This window comes from Heteronotia binoei, chromosome 21, assembly GCF_032191835.1.
Source record: "Heteronotia binoei isolate CCM8104 ecotype False Entrance Well chromosome 21, APGP_CSIRO_Hbin_v1, whole genome shotgun sequence".
Lineage (NCBI taxonomy): Eukaryota > Metazoa > Chordata > Lepidosauria > Squamata > Gekkonidae > Heteronotia > Heteronotia binoei.
This window is the reverse complement of record NC_083243.1, coordinates 192662206-192682135: the sequence shown is the minus strand read 5'-3', so window position 1 is coordinate 192682135 and position 19930 is coordinate 192662206. Positions and strand designations below refer to the sequence as shown.

Genomic DNA, 19930 nt, shown 5'->3' with positions numbered 1-19930 from the left:
ATTGCACAGCGAGTCTTCTTCATTACTGATTTGGGCTGTGAGAGCTGGACCATAAGGAAGGCCGAGCGCAGAAGAATAGATGCTTTTGTGATGTGGTGCTGGAGAAGACTCTTGAGAGTCCCTTGGACTGCAAGAAGATCAAATCAGTTGGTCCTAAGGGAAATCAACCCAGACTGTTCCCTGGAAGGTCAGATGCTGAAGCTCAAATACTTTGGCCACCAAATGAGAAGGGAGCACTCACTGGAGAAGATCCTGATGCTGGGAAAGACAGAAGGCAAAAGAAGAAGGGGACGGCAAAAAGATGAGAAGGCTGGACAGCATTACTGATGTAACAAACAGGAATTTGAGCAGACTTCGGAGGATGGTGGAAGACAGGAGGGCCTGGCGTGACTTGGTCCAGGGGGTCGCAAAGAATCGGACTCGACTGTGCGACTGAACAACAAAGTTGGCCATACAAGGGAACTAGGACTTCTGCTTCTAGGCAGCTGATACTGGAGCTCTGTCCTCTGTCAATTTGCATTGACAGCATCATTGAGAAGACATGTCACTATAAATTATGGCTCCAATAAAACAAAGTACACAAGCCACCCATGGATTTCCTAGAATATGTCACAGAAGGTGAAAAACAGAATGAAGTAATAGGTACTAGACTCAGAGAACATGTCTCACTGGAACGCGCCAATGCCCTCTTGTTCAAGATAGTTATTATAACACCATTTGATATGGTACCACAACCAGAATGAAAAAATGTGAGAATGTAAATCGTGCCTAAAGGTGGAAGGTAAAGGAAGTCCCCTGTGCAAGCATCGGTTGTTTCTGACTCTGGGGTGACGTCACATCACGTTTTCATGGCAGACTTTTTACGGGGTGGTTTGTCATTGCCTTCCCCAGTCATCTACACTTGACCCCCAGCAAGCTGGGTACTCATTTTACCAACCTTGGAAGGATGGAAGGCTGAGTCAACCTTGAGCCGACTACCTGAACCCAGCTTCTGCCGGGATCGAATTTAATCTTCTAAATTTATCACAATTTGATTGACATAGCCACAGGGAGTTCCGTAGCTTGGTGGCCCAAACTGCTCTGGTAAATTGAGGTCCCAAGAGCCGGAGCCAAGTGGCTGTTGAAATAAGTGTGCTAGTAAACTCTATATTTTTAAAAGGTCTTCGATTTTATCTGGGATCTTTGTGTTCAGATCACTATCATAAAGGACTAGATTGGACTCAGTTTCAGCCATCTGTAGTAGTAGAACAAAATATGCGCCCAGTAGCACTGTGGAGACCAACATTTTTCCACGGGCCAAAGCTCATTATCTGAGACACTTGGAGTTAAAAGTCCAATCCCACAAAAGCAACTAGTTTTCACAGTAGTTTTGTTTGACTAGGATAGGTCCAAATCAGTATACACAGCTGAGAATATACATAGGCTGCCAAACAGTACTTTGACTACAGTTGGATGCTAGAGCATCAATAATTGTTCTATAATTACGCACTATAGATCAGAGTATGCAGGTTAACACAAACTGTCACCAGCAGAGTACTGAGTGGCTTCTTTTGCTGAAGCAATTTCTTGAGTCCATGATACTGTTTAATCCGGTGAAACATGGGAGACCAGGAGAAGGAACCGGATCTGCTATATCAATTTTCCCCTCCAATCTTTCAGCCTTCAAGGTTCAAAATGTAGACTTCTATTAACAATGTGTCAAATTAATACATGTCTGTCAGATACAATGCTTCTATTTCACTGCAGTGCATAACCATGGCATTTTCCTCACAATGAGCATGCCTCCTACAGCTTCTCTATGGGTTTAGTACATTCTAATGAAGGATTGTCTGTCTTCATGCAGGCCTTAAAAGACATCTGCCAGACAATTAATTTTGGTAACCAGTGAAGAGAAGGATAGCATGCCTTACACGATGTATACTTAAAACCTGTTTATAGGTTTTAAGTCATAACTTCATTGGCTGGCTTCAGCCAAGTGATTCAGTTCTCCCTCTGACAGGTATCTTACCTGCATTTAATTGTTTTGAAGATTATCAGATGAAAAACTTAAATATACTTTACCTATTAGCCAGATGCATTAAAATTATGAAGATGTCTCTCACCACTTATTCCTAGTAATCAAATGGCCCATTGATCAATTGTGGAAGAAAGGAACAGACTGAATTTTCCTCACCTGTTACAAAAGATGATATCTTTTCTGCTGTGCCCTATATAGGTGTAGGAGTGGATGTAAAAAATCAAGGAAAGAACCCCAAAATAAGATGCTTCTTTCTTACTTCCATTTCCTAAGAACAATGCCAAGCACAGGCTTTGAATAGTTTTTCCAATAAACTTGTGTAGTAGGAATGAACTCTAATAAATCACTGCTTCCCTCAGAACGCTATTCTTATTCCGTGAGTATCACCATCCACCGTAAGACAATTGTTAAACCCTGACAAGGATTCCAATAAAAGATTTTGGCAGAGAAAGCTTGGAGAGGTTAATTAATGAAGTCAGTATTCAATGTACAGATACTATTAAGAAGGAGCTCTGTCATTGGCCTTGGGAGGCTATTATGATAATTATATAAATGCTTATCATAATGGCCTCCCAAGGTTACGCCAATGCTCATCCAGTCCAACCCCCTCTACAATGCAGGAAATTCACAACTACCTCTCCCCCACTCCCTCCAGTGACCTCTGCTGTATGTTCAGAGGCACAAAGCTTGAACAAGTTAACGCAAGGAAAAGTTATCATAAATGGCCACGGCATCCTGTTCGTGGGATCATTTGTTGGCAACAGATCAGATAAGGAATCATTAACAGATAAAATTGTATTAGCTTTATTTATTTTTAAAAAAAATCATATGGCACTTCTTCAGAGAACCTGCATTTTACAAAGTAAAAAAGCATAACATTCCATAAAAGTTGTTAACCTTTACTGAAAGTCTTGCCTTGATCGAGCTGGCATGATTTGCTCCATTCAAGACAAAGTTTTGTCCAACTCCTGCTGTCCCTTTAGTTACACATACATATTTGATGCTCAATTAAAACTTCTGAAACGCACACCACACACACACACACACACACATACACGCGTTGCTTACTTACATTTTGCCCGCCAGCAGTGAAGAGGGGGAAAGCTGTGTTGTATCTTGCATGCAAAAATTCAGCCCAAATGGCTACTACCACCAAATAGCTACACAAATTAAAAATAAATGCCCAAATGAAAAAAGCCAGATGTCAACCCTGTCCTTAGAAAGGATGTTGTAAGGAGAGTGAGGATGAGAAGCTGGAGGCAGCGCATGGCTTCTGATGGCCTTACTCACTTTAACAGAGACTTTGTTGCCCAGAATATCCATGGATTTACGCAGGCCATTGGCTTCTGTTTTGCCACTTTCCTTTTCCGCCCGCTTTCTCATGCGTAGGGTATGCCATGAACATGACTTCCTGTTGTACCAAAAAATGCACCAATCAAATGGCATATCTTAGTAGGAAGAGGAAGGGATGTGGAAAGGCAATCAGCACACTTGTTCTTGACACTTGCAGCTTCCCCCCCCAGGAGGAGGAAGCCAATCGGTCTATTGAGTACAAACATTCAAGTCAGAATTTTCAGTCTACACTAGAACTGACGGCTTGTTGCTCCTGTCATTTGAAAATAGTAGTTTCTTTAAAGGATGACTGCAGGTCTGTAAGTGAAAGCATATAGCATAAAATATGAATAAAATCTGGAACACGCCAATAAGGGTAAGGGGAAAAAATATCTCTAGTTAAAGCAGTGAAAATAATGCAAAATTAGACAGGACGTATGTGCCAGTTTGATAGAGGAAAACCAGAAACTTAAAATTCCACAGTTCACGGGGAGGTCTCAAAATATATTAAAGGTTAAACAACAACTGTTTTATTAGACTTAAATAAGTGGTTTCCAGGAAAGATAAGTTTTGCTGTATTTCCTGGGCCAATGATCCTCTGTTGCTTCAAACTTGCTCATGTTTATGAGGCCAGCTGTACAACTCTACTAGGAAGCCCAGCCTTTGGTCTAAAGAAGGGGTGGGGGCTTCCCCATTGTTCCTTTATATGTAGAACAGGAAGAGGACATATGCATAAAGTGAAATCTGGAATTCACAGAACCAAATGAAAGCAAAAATGTTTTTAAGAACATGTAATCATAACAGGGATGCCTAGCATTTGTCTGGAATTCCATTTTACTTTATAGTAGAAATGGGGGTCTCTCTCCAGACCTTGTATATTTTTATGCAGACAGCTGAACGAGTCTTCAAAAGCAAGAGTAGAATTGCTACAACTATGTTCAGGAATCCTGTACTTGGTCATTGTTCTGCTCGATGCAAGTCCAGTGCTCAACTCCATTTCCAGCTATGCAACCCTGGCACATGTTACAAGGGCATGGCAGCATCCCACATTACAACTGCTACAGGAAACTGATGCAAATTCAGTGCATTCTGCAGTAAACAGCATGTAAGTCTAAATAAGAGGCTTTAAATACTAAGGTACAAGAGTCTGGGGGCCCTAATCAAGACTCGTCTGCTAACAAGGTTATTGCAGGAAAACTGAGTGAATCCTACAACCATCATAATGGGTAGAGCTGCTTAGATGAGCAAGCTTGATATTTTGTAGTAGCAACGTTCAGAGTGTATTATCTAATCAGAATGTTACCTCTCGCCTAAGAACATTTCCTCCCAGTACTGAAAAGCCTTATATCACATTAGCTAAACCACAGTATATTGAAAAAGCACAAGCTACATCATGACGAAATGGATTTTAACTGAATTGTGCTCAGCGACAGTTTATGTACTATTAAGCTACATGGAGTTGCAGAAATAATACAGACTATGCTTTGTGGGGGGAAAAATATTGCGAATAGGTGAAGTACTTCATAGCAGCACCTGAATTTGTACTTTGTCTGCCGGTCTCAAAAGAAAAAAAGGGTTCTTCCAACATAATATCCAAACACGTATGAAGATACACAAGAGGGCTAAAATATGGATTCTCACTGTAGTTTCAGATAGATCAGTGGTGATTTAGAAAATATAAAAGGCTTTGATTGTGCATAAACCTTGAAATTGCTTGCAACTATGCTGCAAAGAAGAGTGAACTGTGTGACAGATAAGTGTTACAACGGTAAGTAGTGTACTGAGACATGCAAGGGCACAGATCCATCTTAGTGACTATTTTCAAATAAGAAAGAGAATGGAAGATTTTAATTTTTTCTTATTGGATTTAGGTATTACTGCCATGATGTTTGAAACAGCCCTCAGCATACAGGCTAGTGAGCAATCATTTCCACGTCCCACCTTGTTTGGTGACCCTGTGTAACGAAGGCTGTCCCTAATCAGATGGGATTAACTCTCAGTAAGATCCCAGATTCACAAAACGAAGCATGAGAGTTCCATTAGTGCAACTTTTGTCATTCCTGTTTGCAGATACATATTAAGACCTGGATGCCTCAAGCTTTGGTACCTCCTTTGCAGCCCTCAGTAACTTAACGCTGTCTCATTGGCCTGTTGATGTTTTTTGTCTTTGTGAGTTCCAACGTGAATGGATTCTACTTTGAACTCTTAGGAGCACTGCATATATTTGCTAACTGGGGTGAAAAGATCTGGCAGTGAACGGCAGGCTCAGAATCTTGTCCCCTTTAAAGTAAATTCTCCCATTAGACTGTAACTTTGGTTTAGCTTTGCACCCATGGACCATGTTAATACTAAAGGGGTACTTTCTTAACCAGGGTTTATGAAAGTAACTTCAAACCTAAGTCAACATGAAAAATAGCTAGTTGCTATATACATATGGAAACCATTGCTAAGTGAATATGTTCACTTAGATAGAGGGGCTATGGAATTCATGCTGGAAATGAGGGTGGAGCAGCAGGAAATTTGAAACCTGCTCTTTCTCCCTTAAAGGTGGATAAGGGATTAGCAGCTTTGGGGCTACAATAAGCCTTATTAAGTTTGTTGCCAAGTCAGAAGCATTGTTCAATCTAGTTAGCACCTATTTCACTCATCTACTTCCTACAACAGGAACACAGATGGACAATTACATATGTGAAAAAAATCAACAGATATTATGGAAAAGGATTGTACCTTCTGTATTTAATATCAAAACATTCTTGCATTAGTTATTTCAAACTGACAAATTTCAAAAAAAAGGGAAAGTATTCACATTCATTAAATAAGCAACAAAACACTGTAAGAAAAGGCAGAATCAAAAAGGGTCAAAACTTGGTCCTTTTAAACTTGTTAAAACATGCTCATGGTGAAAATTTATTTTACATATTTAAAATAGTACATTTAAAATTAGTTACATTACAGGTACAATGATGAACATTGCGACTATCCATAATATTGCACAACCTGACTTAAAATATGAGATTCTTTAAATAGTGCAAAATACTTTACAGGAATGTATTCCATAGGGGATATCTCAAACCATTATCTTTTTACAAAATATTACGAGAACAGAAGAAAAATTCAAAATAAAAATGTTACAAGATGTACAAGAAATTGCCATAGACAACAAAAAAATCTCTCTTCCTTGAGAAGCAGGACTCAATCCAATACAAGGCCTGTTGTGTGTGGGTTTTTTTTTTTTGCTCTGTGCCATTATAAACCTATGTATACGTGTGGGTGTGGGTGTGTATAAGCAAATTAAACACAAGATAAATAGTAATCCAGTCCAATCACGTCCATAATTAGGAAAGGATGGAGAAACATAAAACATGCCTTTTAAACTGTCTATGGATTTTAATTCTTTACAAACTATAGGGGAGGGGGAAAAAAAATGAAAAGTCAACAAAACCCCAGCTATTCTAACATGGATACCTCCACGCTATCAAGCAAGGTTGTTCCAATGGCACTGTAGATTTAAAAGAAAACAAAAAGAAAGCAGAAAAATCCTACCATTTGGATTTTACTTTTCCTCAAAAATCCACATATCGCTCCCAGGGGATTGAGCACACCACTTACTTTATGCTTCCGTCGCTATTATCTGTAGCTGACTTAGTGAAGGGAGCCAAGATATTCCCTGGGATCCATCCTTCTGCTGCTGGTGAGTGGTCATTGGCAGGCTGATACACAAGGTACATGTTCTGCTGGTTAATGGCAAGTACTTGGACCACCTCACCCTGGTTGACACAGATTTCGTTCTCCTTCAGTGCATAGTAATCTTTGACGACCACCATGGAAGAGGTGCCATTGCACCCACCCGAGTCACTCTGGGGAAGAAACACAGAAGGTAACAATGGCAACGTAGCGCTGGAAAATTGCATCATCCTCTTTCTGTACAATGTATTAAGTGTGTCGAGAGAACTCAAAAGGAAAACGAGCAAAAATTTCCATCCTGGAATTTTGGAGCGTTTTAAGGTTCTGGACCAGCAGCGTTAGCAGGGAGCATGTTTTACCTGGTCTTGTGCACTGGTCGCGTTAAATATCCTCTGTTTACAGTGGGTGGTTGACCCTGACATTAGGGTCAAAGACCCAGAGGAATAATGGTCATTCAAAGTTTAAAGGATACTTAAAGGAGCTGATGTGCCATGGAACAGCTGCACCCCCCCCCCCCGCACAGGCAGCAGCAGGAGGAGCTCCATCACCACATTCCTGAATCTGAAAAATATCCCTAAAATGGATTTCCAGAACAGTATCAGTACTCTTTTTTGAATATATATTTTTAATTATTTTAGAAAACAAAGAGATAATATAAAGGAAATAAAGGAAAAAAGGATTACATAGCATAAGATGCTTATATATAATAAAGTGTAAAAACCAGAAATTATTTCTCCCCAACACCTTCTTCGCTGCATTGAAAGGTTTCTGGGATGCTATTTATAAGATATATCGACACTTACTTCTGTGGGATAAATTTGTATTCAACATTTTACATTTCAGATTTCATAACTAGGGGTATGCATTCGATATATGCTGAGCCAAATAATACCTTATTGGTATTATTTGGCTATTTATTAAGCTGAATCAGATTTTCTAATCTGATTTGGCTACCAAATAGGGAGTCCCAAATAAAAGCTGAAATTATTTCGCTTTTATTCAGGCACTATTTGGAGAAGCTGAGTTGCACCATGATGTACAACCTGACAAGTAAACTGAGGCATTTAAGGGGCCTGCATGCCATTACACACCTTCTTTCCTTCACTGGAAATAATGGGTTCCTTCTTTGGGGTTCCTACTTTGGGGGCCAAAGAATTGGATCCCCTGGTCCAATCTTTTTAAAACATGGTCCATTTGGAATTTTTTAAGAGAGGCACCAGCAGCTATGCTGAAAATGCAATGGCAAACCACCCCGTAAAAAGTCTGCCATGAAACGTTGTGAAAGCAATGTCACCCCAGAGTCGGAAACGACTGGTGCTTGCACAGGGTACCTTTCCTTTCCTATTTCAAAAAACACCCCCAGAGCCCCAGATACATCTGAATCAATTCCCCATTATACCCTATGAAGAATAAGAACATAAGAGAAGCCATGTTGGATCAGGCCAATGATCCATCCAGTCCAACATACTCTCACACAATGGCCAAAAAACCAGTTGCCATCAAGATGTCCACCAGTGGGGCCAAGACACTAGAAGCTCTCCCACTGTCCCCCTCCCCCAGCAGCAAGAATACAGAGCATCACTTGCCTCAGACAGAGAGTTCCATCTATACCTTGTGGCTAAACTTATGTTCCTCTTGTTTATCCAACCTCCACTTGAAGCTGTCTATGCCTGTAGCTGCCACCACCTCCTGTGGCAGTGAATTCCATGTGTTAATCACCATTTGGGTGAAGAAGTACTTCCTTTTATCAGTTCTAACCTGGCTGCTCAGCAATTTTATTGAGTGCCCCTGAGTTCTTGTATTGTGAGAAAGGGAGGAAAGTACTTCTTTACCTTCTCTACACCATGTATAATCTTGTAAATCTCTATCATGTCACCCTTCCATTGACGTTTCTTCTCCAAGCTAAAGAGCCCCAAGCGTTTCAACCTTTCTTCATAGAGAAAGTGTTCTAACCCTTTAATCATTCTAGTTGCCCTTTTCCAGACTTTTTCCAATGCTATAATATCTTTTTTGAGGTGTGGTGACCAGAATTGTACACAGTATTCCAAACGAGGCGGCACCATCGATTTATACAAGGGCATTATGATACCGACTGATTTGTTTTCAGTTCCCTTTCTAATAATCCCCAGCATAGTGTTGGCCTTTTCTATTGCAGCTGCACACTGGCTGAACATTTTCAGTGAGTTAGCTACCATGACTCCAAGATCTCACTCTTGGTCAGTCTCTGCCAGTTTGGACCCCATCAATGTGTATTTATAGTTAGGATTTTTGGCCCCAATGTCCATTACTTTACGCTGGTCCATGATGAATCTCATTTGCCACGTTGACGCCCACTCGCCCAGCCTCAACAGATCCCTTTGGAGTGCCTTACCATCCTGGTTCTCACCACCCTGAACAATTTAGTGTCATCTGCAAACTTAGCCACTTCTCTGCTTACTCCCAACTCCAAATCATTAATGAACAAGTTAAAAAGCATTGGATCCAGTACTGAGCCCTGTGGTACCCCATGGCTTACCACCCTTCACTGTGAAAATTGCCCGTTTATACTCACTCTCCGTTTCCTGTTACTTAGTCAGTTTTTTATTCACAAGAGGACGTGTCCTTTTACTCCATAACTATTGAGCTTACTTAGGAACCTTTGATGGAGAACTTTATCAAAAGATTTCTGGAAGTCAAGATAAACAAAATCTATTGGGTCCCCTTGTCTACATGTTTGTTCACCCCTTCAAAGAACTCTTAACAGGTTAGTGAGACAAGTTCTTTCCTTCAGAACCCATGCTGAGTCTTCCTCAATAACTTTTGTTCATCAATGTAGGAACTAATTCTCTCTTTAATAATGGTTTCCACCAACTTACTCAGTATTGACTTCACACTGACTGGCCTGTAATTTTCCGGATCTCCTCTGGAATCCTTTTTAAAGATGCGGGTGACATTAGCTACCTTCCAGTCCTCAGGAATGGAAGTAGATTTTAACAAGAGATTACATATTGTTGTCAAGAGATCCACAAGTTCACATTTGAGTTCTTTCAGAACTCTTGGATGTATGCTCTCTGGGCCTGGTGAATTATCAGTTTTTAAATTGCCTATCAGTCCTAGGACCTCCTCTCTCATCACTTCAATCTGACTCAGGTCTTTCAACACTCCTCCCAAAATCAGCAGTTCTGGAGTGGACAAACACTTCTCATCTTCCACAGTGAAGATGGAGGCAAAAAATGCATTCAGCTTCTTAGCCATTTCCCTTTTGTCCTTCAGTAATCCTTTTACCCCTTGGTCATCCAAGGGCCCCACTGCCTCCCTGGCTGGTTTCCTGCTTTTAATGTATTTGAATAAATTTTTATTGTTGGTCTTTATGTTTTTTGCAATATGCTCCTCATAGCCTGCCTGATCACAGACTTTAATTTTATTTGCCACAGCCTGTGTTCCCTTTTATCAACCTCACATGGACTAGCTTTCCACCGCTTAAAGGAATCCTTCTTACCTTTTGCAGCTTCCATTACTTTGTTAACCATGCAGGCCTTTTTCTATACCTATTTGTGCCTTTTCTACTTGTGGTATATATTTTATCTGAACCTCTAGGATTGCAGTTTTAAATAGTCTCTAAGCTTCCCCAAGGGTTTTGACCCTTGGCTGTTGTAGATTTTCCAGGTTGTGTGGCCGTGGTCTTGGCATTGTGAGACCTGACGTTTTGTCAGCAACTGTGACTGGCATCCTTAGAGCTGTAACCCAAAAAACTGGAGTTCTCTCTGGGTCAAATTGAGAAGTTGGTAGGCATGTAATTTATATCTACTCAGGCAGGTGGGGTAGGGCTGACTCATTATCTTGTGAGAGCTTCCTGGGTTATGACATGCTAATGGAGGAGCTTACCTGAGGGGGTTCTTTTGTATATGGATTGGCTATTGAAATTCTAATCTTATCTGTAGTGCTGTCATGTTCTCAGAGCGCAGGCAGGCGGGAGTCCAAAGCCAGTCCAAGGTCAAAGTCCAGGAAGTAAGCAGGGGCCAAGTCACCAAAGCAAAATCACAAACCAGAATCAGAAGTCAGTGTCCAAAAGCCAAAGGGTCAGGGTGCCAAGGAATTCAAGCAGGTCAGGATCTAGATTCGTGGATGCAAGTCAGGGAATTGACTTGTTGCTTCCACGAGGTTACCAGGTCCTGGGTGGGAGTTATATGGGAGCCTCAATCAGCCTGCTCCCTGGGTGGCAGCAACTCTGCTAGAACTCAGGGCTGAGAGATCTGAAGCAACTGTGTGTCTCATCTCTTCGCTCTGAAAGTTTTTTCCAGAGCCTGCTTTGAACTCTTGAGATGGGAGGGGGAGAGCTTGGTGGAGATTGATTGTCAACAGCTGGCACTGGTGCCTGGAATGTGGGGAGAGTGATTGATGGGCCAGCTGCTGGTTGTTCGGCTGAGGAGCTGGCTGGCAACTCTTCCAGGTCTGTAAACCCTTCCAGCTCCCCCTTGTCAGGGCTCATGACAAGTGCTGTTGTAAGCTGTAGGGCATTTTGTGTTTTTTCAGGACTAGAAGTTTTGATTCTTTTTACCTTTTCAGTTCTCTCTTCACATGCCCTCTCATCTCAGAGAAGTTACCCCTTTTAAAGTTAAAAGTGATTGTGGTGGTCTTTTTGGACAACTCCCTATTTATACAAATGTTGAACTCAATAACATTATGGTCACTGTTCCCAAGCGGTGCATTCACTTTTACATCTCTCACCAGGTCTTGGGCATTACTTAGGACCAAGTCCAGGATTGCCTCTCCCCTGGTAGGTTTAGTGACCATCTGCTCCATAGCACAGTCATTGAGAGTCTAGAAACTCAGTCTCTTCCTCTCGACCAGAACACATATTGACCCAATCAATGTATAGGTAGTTAAAATCACCTGTTACGACAAGTTATTTCATCTAGCCACTATCTTTAATTCTTCCATCATTTCATAATAATCATCTATCTTTTAATTTGGTGGGCGATAAACTCCCAGAGTTAAACTTTTTTGGGCCCACTATTTTGGTCTATAGCATTTCCAGAAGCGAATCTAATTTTCTTACCTGCTCAATCTTACTGGACTGTATACCCTCTCTGACATACAGAGCAACCCCACCTCCAACCCTTTCCCCCCATCCTTCCGATATAATTTATAACCAGCAATCACCATGTCTGTTTTATTTTCTCATCCTACCATGTTTTTGAAATGCCCACAATGTCTATGTTTTTCCCCCAACACTAAGTATTCCAACTCCTTGATTTTGCCTTGGATACTTCTAGAATTTGTATATAAACATCTATAATTTCCCAGGGTATGTTAGGCCTGCAATTTTCCTCCTGCTGCCTTGAGACCTTGCCAGGCAGTTCATATTGTTTGTCACTATCTCAGTGGACAACTCTAGTCCACTGCCTGGTAGAAAAGTAAGATCTCTTTGAGATGAGCCATCCCAAACCAGAGACATTTCATCTCCTGTCGGCTTTCCCCCAAGATTCAGTTTAAAAACTGCTCTGCAACCTTATTGATTTTAAGCACCAACAGCCTGGTTCCTTCTCGGGACAAGTGGAGACTGTCCCTTTTGTACAGTTCCCACTTGTTCCCAAAAACATCCCACTGCCTAACAAAGTTGAACCCTTCCTCCCTATGGTTCCCACAGGCTATAATGGAGCCAAAGGTATAACAAAGTTATCTCTCAGTAAGGCGTTTAAAGTTTACATGCCTTCAGAGTTCAGTTTCCCACCTAAATGCCTTTTGTGTGAACTCCAGGCATTTTGAATTTTACCTTTGAAATTCACTCATCATGGTACGGAGTCACATTGTGGCTTGAAGAAGGCATTTAAAGGGACCGTGTCCCTTCCCCCCTCCATTGGAAACAATGAAGAATGGGGGCATCTTCTTCTCGGGTCTACAGGACTCTCTGGTCCAATCTTTTGAAACTTGGAGGTTTTTTTGAGGACAGGTACCAGCAGCAATGTTGCAAATAAATTTGGGTTTCCTGATTATTTCCTGAATCCCAATACCATATTTATATTGCAGGGGTGGCCAACGGTAGCTCTCCAGATGTTTTTTGCCTACAACTCCCATCAGCCCCAGCCAGCATGGCCAATGGCCGGGGCTGATGGGAGTTGTAGGCAAAAAACATCTGGAGAGCTACCGTTGGCCACCCCTGTTATATTGGGATTCGGGAATATACAGAAATACTGATTTTTTGGGGGGGGTGGGGTTAATATACCTGAACTCAAAAAATACCAAAACTTTTTTGCACACCCCTATTTATAACTAATCTGCTTTGCAGCTAAATTATTAATTTCACCATTACTACAGAATATTAAATATTTCTGCCTCTTCTGCATATTGACAGTATCAGCACAAAGCTTTATGGTAACACATTAGTCACTGCTGGGAAGGGGGGAAATGGCTCCTTATCTCCAATTGTAATTTATTTCTAGTTAGTTGCATCCAATTACATTCTTTATAGCATCAGAAGTTTGCTGATTATACTTAGTCCAATTAAAAATGGAAGTAAATTTCTCAATAAAAGATAAATGTTGTCTTTAGTAGGAGGCAATAGGTCTTGCTGGTGCTCTCTCATGTTGCCAAAAAGATAAAATAGCAGAAAGATAGAGTTTCAGTCCTTGATTAATAGCTGAAACATCAGAATAATTCTTTAAGCAAGTTCTGTTCAAAGAGTTATTTATAAAAGTTATTTATGGCAGGCAGACTTACTTGGTATTTAGCCAGCAATCCTCCACATTCATTTTACAAGAGAAACAGAAGACTGGGCTAAGCTGTGCATCTCTTATGCTTGCTTTGTTTCCATACTTTTGACACGGGACTGATTAGTATGCAGCCAAATGAAAAATGATAGAAAATACTGTCCAGTGCAATGAAGCATGGTCTGTACTGAATTACATACGCACCTTACTTTGTTCATACTTGTCCCCAGGCTGGTGCTGCTCGTGCCCTGTGCTGCCATTGGAGGTAGATATCTTCAAAGGTGGGAGAGATGGGTTATGAACTGTAGCCTTCAAAGGTTTGTCAGACCCTACTGGACCTGAGGAATAGGGCCTGATGATGGGCTGAGGTACCCTGCTGGTCTGGGGTCTCATTACTGCAGAAGTGCTGCTCTCTTTGCGCTGATACTCTATCGGTGACTGTAGTGCTGAAGCAGAATACTAGGTGTTAGCACAGACCTCCCCATTTGCAAACAAACAGCATCATGCAAGGCAACACCCTTGGAATCCAACTCGAAAATGCAAGATAGTTATATACTGGGAAGCAATAAAATTTCCTCCTTATGAAATGAGGAGAAAATGCATTTGCAAGGGCAGGCAAAGGAGAGCGCAACATCCAGAGTTCATGGGTACCATTCCGTCCTCTTAACACAGACGGAAGCAATCAAAATGCCCAGAGCAGAAGCCTCTCTCCTGCTTTAGCAATATGTAGCTCCGCTATTTGATTTGGAACTGCAGCTGCTCCTAGACATTTTTTAAAAACCATGTAAACCCCCACCCCCTCATTCAGTATTGGGGGAAGCACCTAACAAGTAGCGGCATATCACACTGTCCATGCAATGTCCTTAGGGATGACAGTGACAGATGAGCTTCCAAAGTGATTATAAACATTGACCAAGGAATTACTTGCATGCAGTCATCAACTGCTTCAGCCTGCTCTACTCCACAGAGGACCTGCGAAGATGGCTACACACACTCTTTGTCTTCAGCTTTTTGGAGGGTGACTGGCTAGAACGATGGGATACATCCACTGGAAGTGGTTCACTCACATTTCAAAGGATGGCCTATTACACATGCACATCTTACTGCAGATTTTCAGAGCAGCAAGCCTTTTATCTTGACATTCAATTTTGTGCCCACCTTATGCACCCTTCTGTTTCCTCTGATGTATTTATTCTGCAGCTACAATTTTAAAAATCCACTTTTCTAAATCAGGGTGGAGCATCATTTGTGATGTGTGGGGGGTGGCATCTGAAGTTTTTTTAAAAATGCAATTGCTCTATAGCAGCTGCACAGTAGTGTCCAGTAAGTGCCTTCCATTTAAATCCTGGTTCAGGTTTTGCACATGCATTTTAGTGTTCGTTTAAATGAAAGGGAACGGAAAGGAATGCAGGCAAAATTGGAAAGCTAGATGTTGAAACTGACAAAAACCTTTTTTGAAACTGATAGGCAGTTGCGAAGATCTGTTTTCCATATTGCTGAGCACTAGGGGATTCTCTGCTGTATTACTGGCCATTGAACAATGGGACAGAGTCACATGACCTCACAATATGGGGAAACACGTTGAGTGTACAGAATCATGTAGAACTCACTGACAGTGGCAGTGCAAGCTGTGATAGTTTGCGTGTGTGTGTGTGTGCACCTGTGCAAAGTTGGTTGCAACTCCACCATGCTTTGCACAGGGCTGCAATTTGTATGGGGGGGAGTCCTCCGGCAGAAGCTCTGGAGAGCTTTTTTAGTCTTGTGCCACTAAATTGAAAAAAAATGGGGAGATTTTTGCCAGTGCCCTAGCACAGCTGCATAGTAACACTAATTTCCTTCCCTTCCTTGCAAATTTGCATGATTTTGTCTTTGTGATTCTCCAATTTGATCCTGTACTTTGGTCGTGATCTTGGCAGTTTTTTAAAACCTTTCCTAGGCTGATTGCACTGTTTCCTCCAAATGGATTGATTCAAAGTGATTCTTAAGTTCAGTGGTTTATAGAAGGCCTTTGTGGCTTAGCCACCATTTTAATGTTAGGCTTCTGAAGACTGCCATTAAAGGAAAAAACATTTCCAAAGCTTTAAGGTTTCCCACCCTAGTCTCTCTCTCTGCCTTTACCTCTCATGTCAATTTCATTCTGTTCTGATGATCCCACCTTTTATTTTGTTTGCATGCACCACTGAAATCCTTTTTTTTTTGGCACTGGGGACACTGTCATTTACTTCCTCTCCAATCCCCCTTTCAAGTCAATACAAGCAGGGAACTAAACTTCCCCCGTTTTTTTTAATTTTTCTTATTCAGCGATCTGAGACTAGTGATAATCTCATATCAGTAGGCTCATGCTGCTTGTGAAAAAAAAATTAAAGTGAAAGGAAATGGAACTTGTACACCAATGAAAGGGGTAGGATAGCAGAAGGTGCAAAGTGGGTGGAATGACCTCAATGAGGGCAGTGAAGGGACCTTAGAGCGGCAGCACAAGGGCAAGGGGGGAATCCAAGGGAATCTACATTTTTGAATTACATTCAGCTTGAAAGCAAAACAAGGGGAAAATTGGCAGAAAAGCACTCTCAGAAAACCCTGAGAAACAGTGACCAAAAAGCAAACTGAGTGTCAAAAAGAGGTACCGTAAATCAATGCAGAACAATAAAGAAAACCTGATGGACATGCACAGTGAAAGTGAGGGAAAACACCCATGCATAATTGGGTGATATCACATTCTAATAAGAAACTTCACAATAGCCTTGAGACCAAGGCTCTGTGGGATATGCCAAGTCGTTTTCTGGATGGCAGCCCAAAGACAGGTTTGCATAAGTGCTCTAAAAATTGAAGACTTTAAACAACCTTCTGGGATATTTTAATTGCTTTGGCTGCTTAGCAAGACAGCTAAGAAGAACAGTTTTTGAATAGTAAATAGCAAAAAGTTAGCATTTTCTACACCAGCAACAGGGTGATTTCACAGGTCTCTCCAACAAAAATAGAACCCACATGGTGGAATATGTAGCTAGGTAATTTAAAAAGCTAAATAAATATTTCAGTTAAGAGTCTATTCTTAAGACAAATCATTGTTCAATATACATCTAGCACAGATGACCAAATCTGCTTAACATAAGAGCCATATTGAATAAATGTCAGATGTCTGAGAGCCACAAGATCTGAACAAATATTACACATACATCTTTATTAAAACCCTTAATACTTTCTTTGCATATAAAGATAAAATACATACACATGCACTTTACTACACAACCATGCTAGAAGGAGACTTTTTTAAAAACAAAAGCTGGGAATAACAGTCCCCATAAGACCAGCATAGGGAAAGGTTAGGGAATTATTTTTTGGCACCTGTGGGAAAAGGAAACACACATGTACCATATAAATGACTTACCACCTGTTTGCATCGTTATGCATCTCTTTTGCTTTGACACCAAGGTTAGTAAATACAGCTCCTACACGAGCTATGAAACGAAGGGGAAACCCTGTGCTGCCCTCTTTAATTATGTCCTTCCTTCCAGTGGCTCCCTCAACTCTTGCACTCTCTTTCCCTGCTCTAGGTCTCTAGGTGACCTCTGTGATAGAGGAGCAAGTCTTTTTATTTCCCCCTTCTTCCCTGCTTCACACACAGTGGAAATAGTTGCCTACCTATGGATCAGTGCTCAGAGGCTCTGAGGTTCTGAAGCTAAGCATGCTTACTTGAGAGCAAGCCTGCACTAAATTCCTACCTATGGATCAGCGCTCAGAGGCTGACTGAGGTTCTGAAGCTAAGCATGCTTACTTGAGAGCAAGCCTGCACTAAATTCCTCCTCCACCTCTGGGAACTGCACAATATGTGTGAAAGAGCTGCATGTTTCTCCTGAGCTTCAGTTTGGCCACTGCTGATCTAGTTACTCCTATCATGTTCCATGTAAAGAGAAGCTACTGTAAGCAAATGTGTGATGCAAAGATTGGAAAGGTTTGCAACAGGAATGGTGAGGAAAAGTACAGATTTTACCCATCAGGCACTTTGGTTTTGCAGTTACAGAAATAAAATCCCTACCATTTAAGAAGTCCCTTTGTGTGTCCAACACCTGACTGATGTCCTGCACCCAAGCTTGCTGGATTTCAGGATTGGCTGCCTGCAAGATGAGCCTCTCTGATGTTTCTCGGCTCATCAGAGCAAATTTGCAGGGATCGCCGTCCACATTCTCCTCAAGAATTAGGTAAGTCATCTGAAAACAGCCAGAAAAAGCTCAGAGCCAATTCTCAACAGCAGAGGAAAGAGTCATGCTTATTACTTGTTTAGCAGCAAACCCAAAAATGGCCTTGTCAAGGCCGTCTGAAACCAAAGCAGCGGTAAGTTTGCCTTTCCGGATAAGGAATTATGTGGGAGTAACATCCCATCGTCCAAGAACACTTGGCTTTCAGCACATGTTCTTCACATGCTGCTTTAAGTGTTCCAGCTCCAGATTATTGCTTTCTTTAAAAGGCAATGTTGTGGGGGTCAACACTGCTGGCAATCAGCAAAACCCAGCTACGGTGTAAGGAGTTATTGCCATTTCTTCTTAAAACACGCACACTTTTTTTGGCATCTTGCAAATAAATCCGACCGTCAGCAAAGTGCTTCCCAAGGGCAAGCACTGGGGAATTATTGTTTGGATTGATGCCTGAAAACAAAGAACTTAAGTGTGTATCAAGAAACTTTCAACAAATAGTTTTCCTGTCTTGCCGGTTCCTCTGCTACCTCTTATAGGCTGACACTGAGAATCTAGTTTTTGTCTAAAGCGATGACTATCTGCTGGGTAACCAGAGTCTAGTTCTCCTCTAGGTCCAGTTCTGAGAATTGGTTGCCATAGGCTGTCAGATTTCTAGCAGTAGTCATGTGATACTTCAGGATACTTCAGTAGTCATGTGATACTTCAGGATACTTCAGTAGTCATGTGATACTTCAAACCAATTTCAGAAAAACCGCTTTACGCCTGCAGTGAAGTTTATGCACACCTGGAAAAGTTTCAATCCAGCATATACTCAGTTTACTGAATAGCGACTTGAGGGCCCTTTCTGTGCATGTAAAGCCACCAAGATAAGGCAACTGGGAGCAGAGAAGCAGCAGGAGAAAGACACCTAATCTGTCACCTGCTCAGTGTCTCCTCTTTCAGATCCCTTCAAATGGCTCTCTCCCCATTCTTTAGGGCTGCAAACATGTTTAATTTAACTGGGGTGTACCAAATCTTCCAACGTTAAAATACCATAATTGCATCACCGTCACAATGTAAAAATGCAGCAACACTCCAAAGAGCTGCCCAATCAAATCAAATTCAGCCATCAAAAACTACCTGAAATAGCAGGATCTTGCAAGTGCAAGAAGCCCTGACCTCCACTGAGAAGTCATTCCCAAAATGGCTGCAATAGATCACCCTGTTCCTTCCTGTTAACTCTTGGTATGCATATCACCAATTTCATCTTGTCTGCATTCTTAGAAACATACAGTTGAAACCATGTGGGGAAGAAAGCGCCACAGAATGCACTCCTTCACCCCAGTTCATTTCTTTCTAGTTCAGTTTCGCATAAAAAAGAAAACCACAGTACTATTACTATAATTATTTGTTGAGCTGTGTTCTCTAGCTCCCAGGGCAAAGGAACTTTCAAAATTATCTCTTTATCCTGCAAGCTGACATGAAATGACATGTACACAACCCACGCAGATACACCTCATAGCTTTCTCTGGCTCACTCCTGTTGAAGTTATCCAAGTTAGACGAGGTCATCTTTTCACAGAATGACAGACCTAGAAAGGTTCTAACAGCCATCTTTATTTGAATTTCCTCCACAGAAACGGGATCCTTTCTAACTGCCTTTTATTATCCAGTGCACCAAAAAGTAAGAATAGAAAATATGTACCTTTAAATAAAGCCCTCAGAATAACTCAAGGAAGCATGCCTGTAACATAGGACACTTGCTAATGACCACAGGCTCTTATGAATTTCTTACCTTTATATTCCGTTTAAACAGGTACCCAGGTGTTAAAGAGCCTTTCCTAAGAAGTTCACTAAAGATGACTATTTGCTCAAAGAGGAAAACTCTGCGTTCCTTTGGCCGAGACAATCCTCCAGAATCCTGCTCCGTTACATAGAATGTATCCTGCTGTAGCAATTTGCCTTGGGCTGCCAGCTTGCCCTACAAGAGAGGTTAAATGAAAAGACATAGGCAGCATGAATAAGATGCTGCATATACTT

The 19930-nt window shown here is 41.4% G+C and overlaps 1 protein-coding gene across 9 annotated transcripts in view; it reads right to left on the bottom strand.

Moving 5' to 3' along the window:
• KALRN (kalirin RhoGEF kinase) overlaps nucleotides 1-19930 on the bottom strand; it is an 837912-nt gene that overhangs the window by 65774 nt on the left and 752208 nt on the right. For 8 of the 9 annotated variants that reach the window (XM_060262792.1, XM_060262795.1, XM_060262793.1 and 5 more), the window contains 5 exons: nucleotides 19686-19871; nucleotides 17756-17927; nucleotides 13927-14168; nucleotides 6959-7206; nucleotides 3308-3428 (listed from right to left, as the gene is read on the bottom strand). In XM_060262792.1, the coding sequence (XP_060118775.1) occupies nucleotides 3308-3428; nucleotides 6959-7206; nucleotides 13927-14168; nucleotides 17756-17927; nucleotides 19686-19871 (969 nt within the window). Of the gene's footprint in view, nucleotides 1-3307; nucleotides 3429-6057; nucleotides 7207-13926; nucleotides 14169-17755; nucleotides 17928-19685; nucleotides 19872-19930 lie in introns of those variants that run through there. The other variant, XM_060262800.1, reaches the window with a different exon arrangement.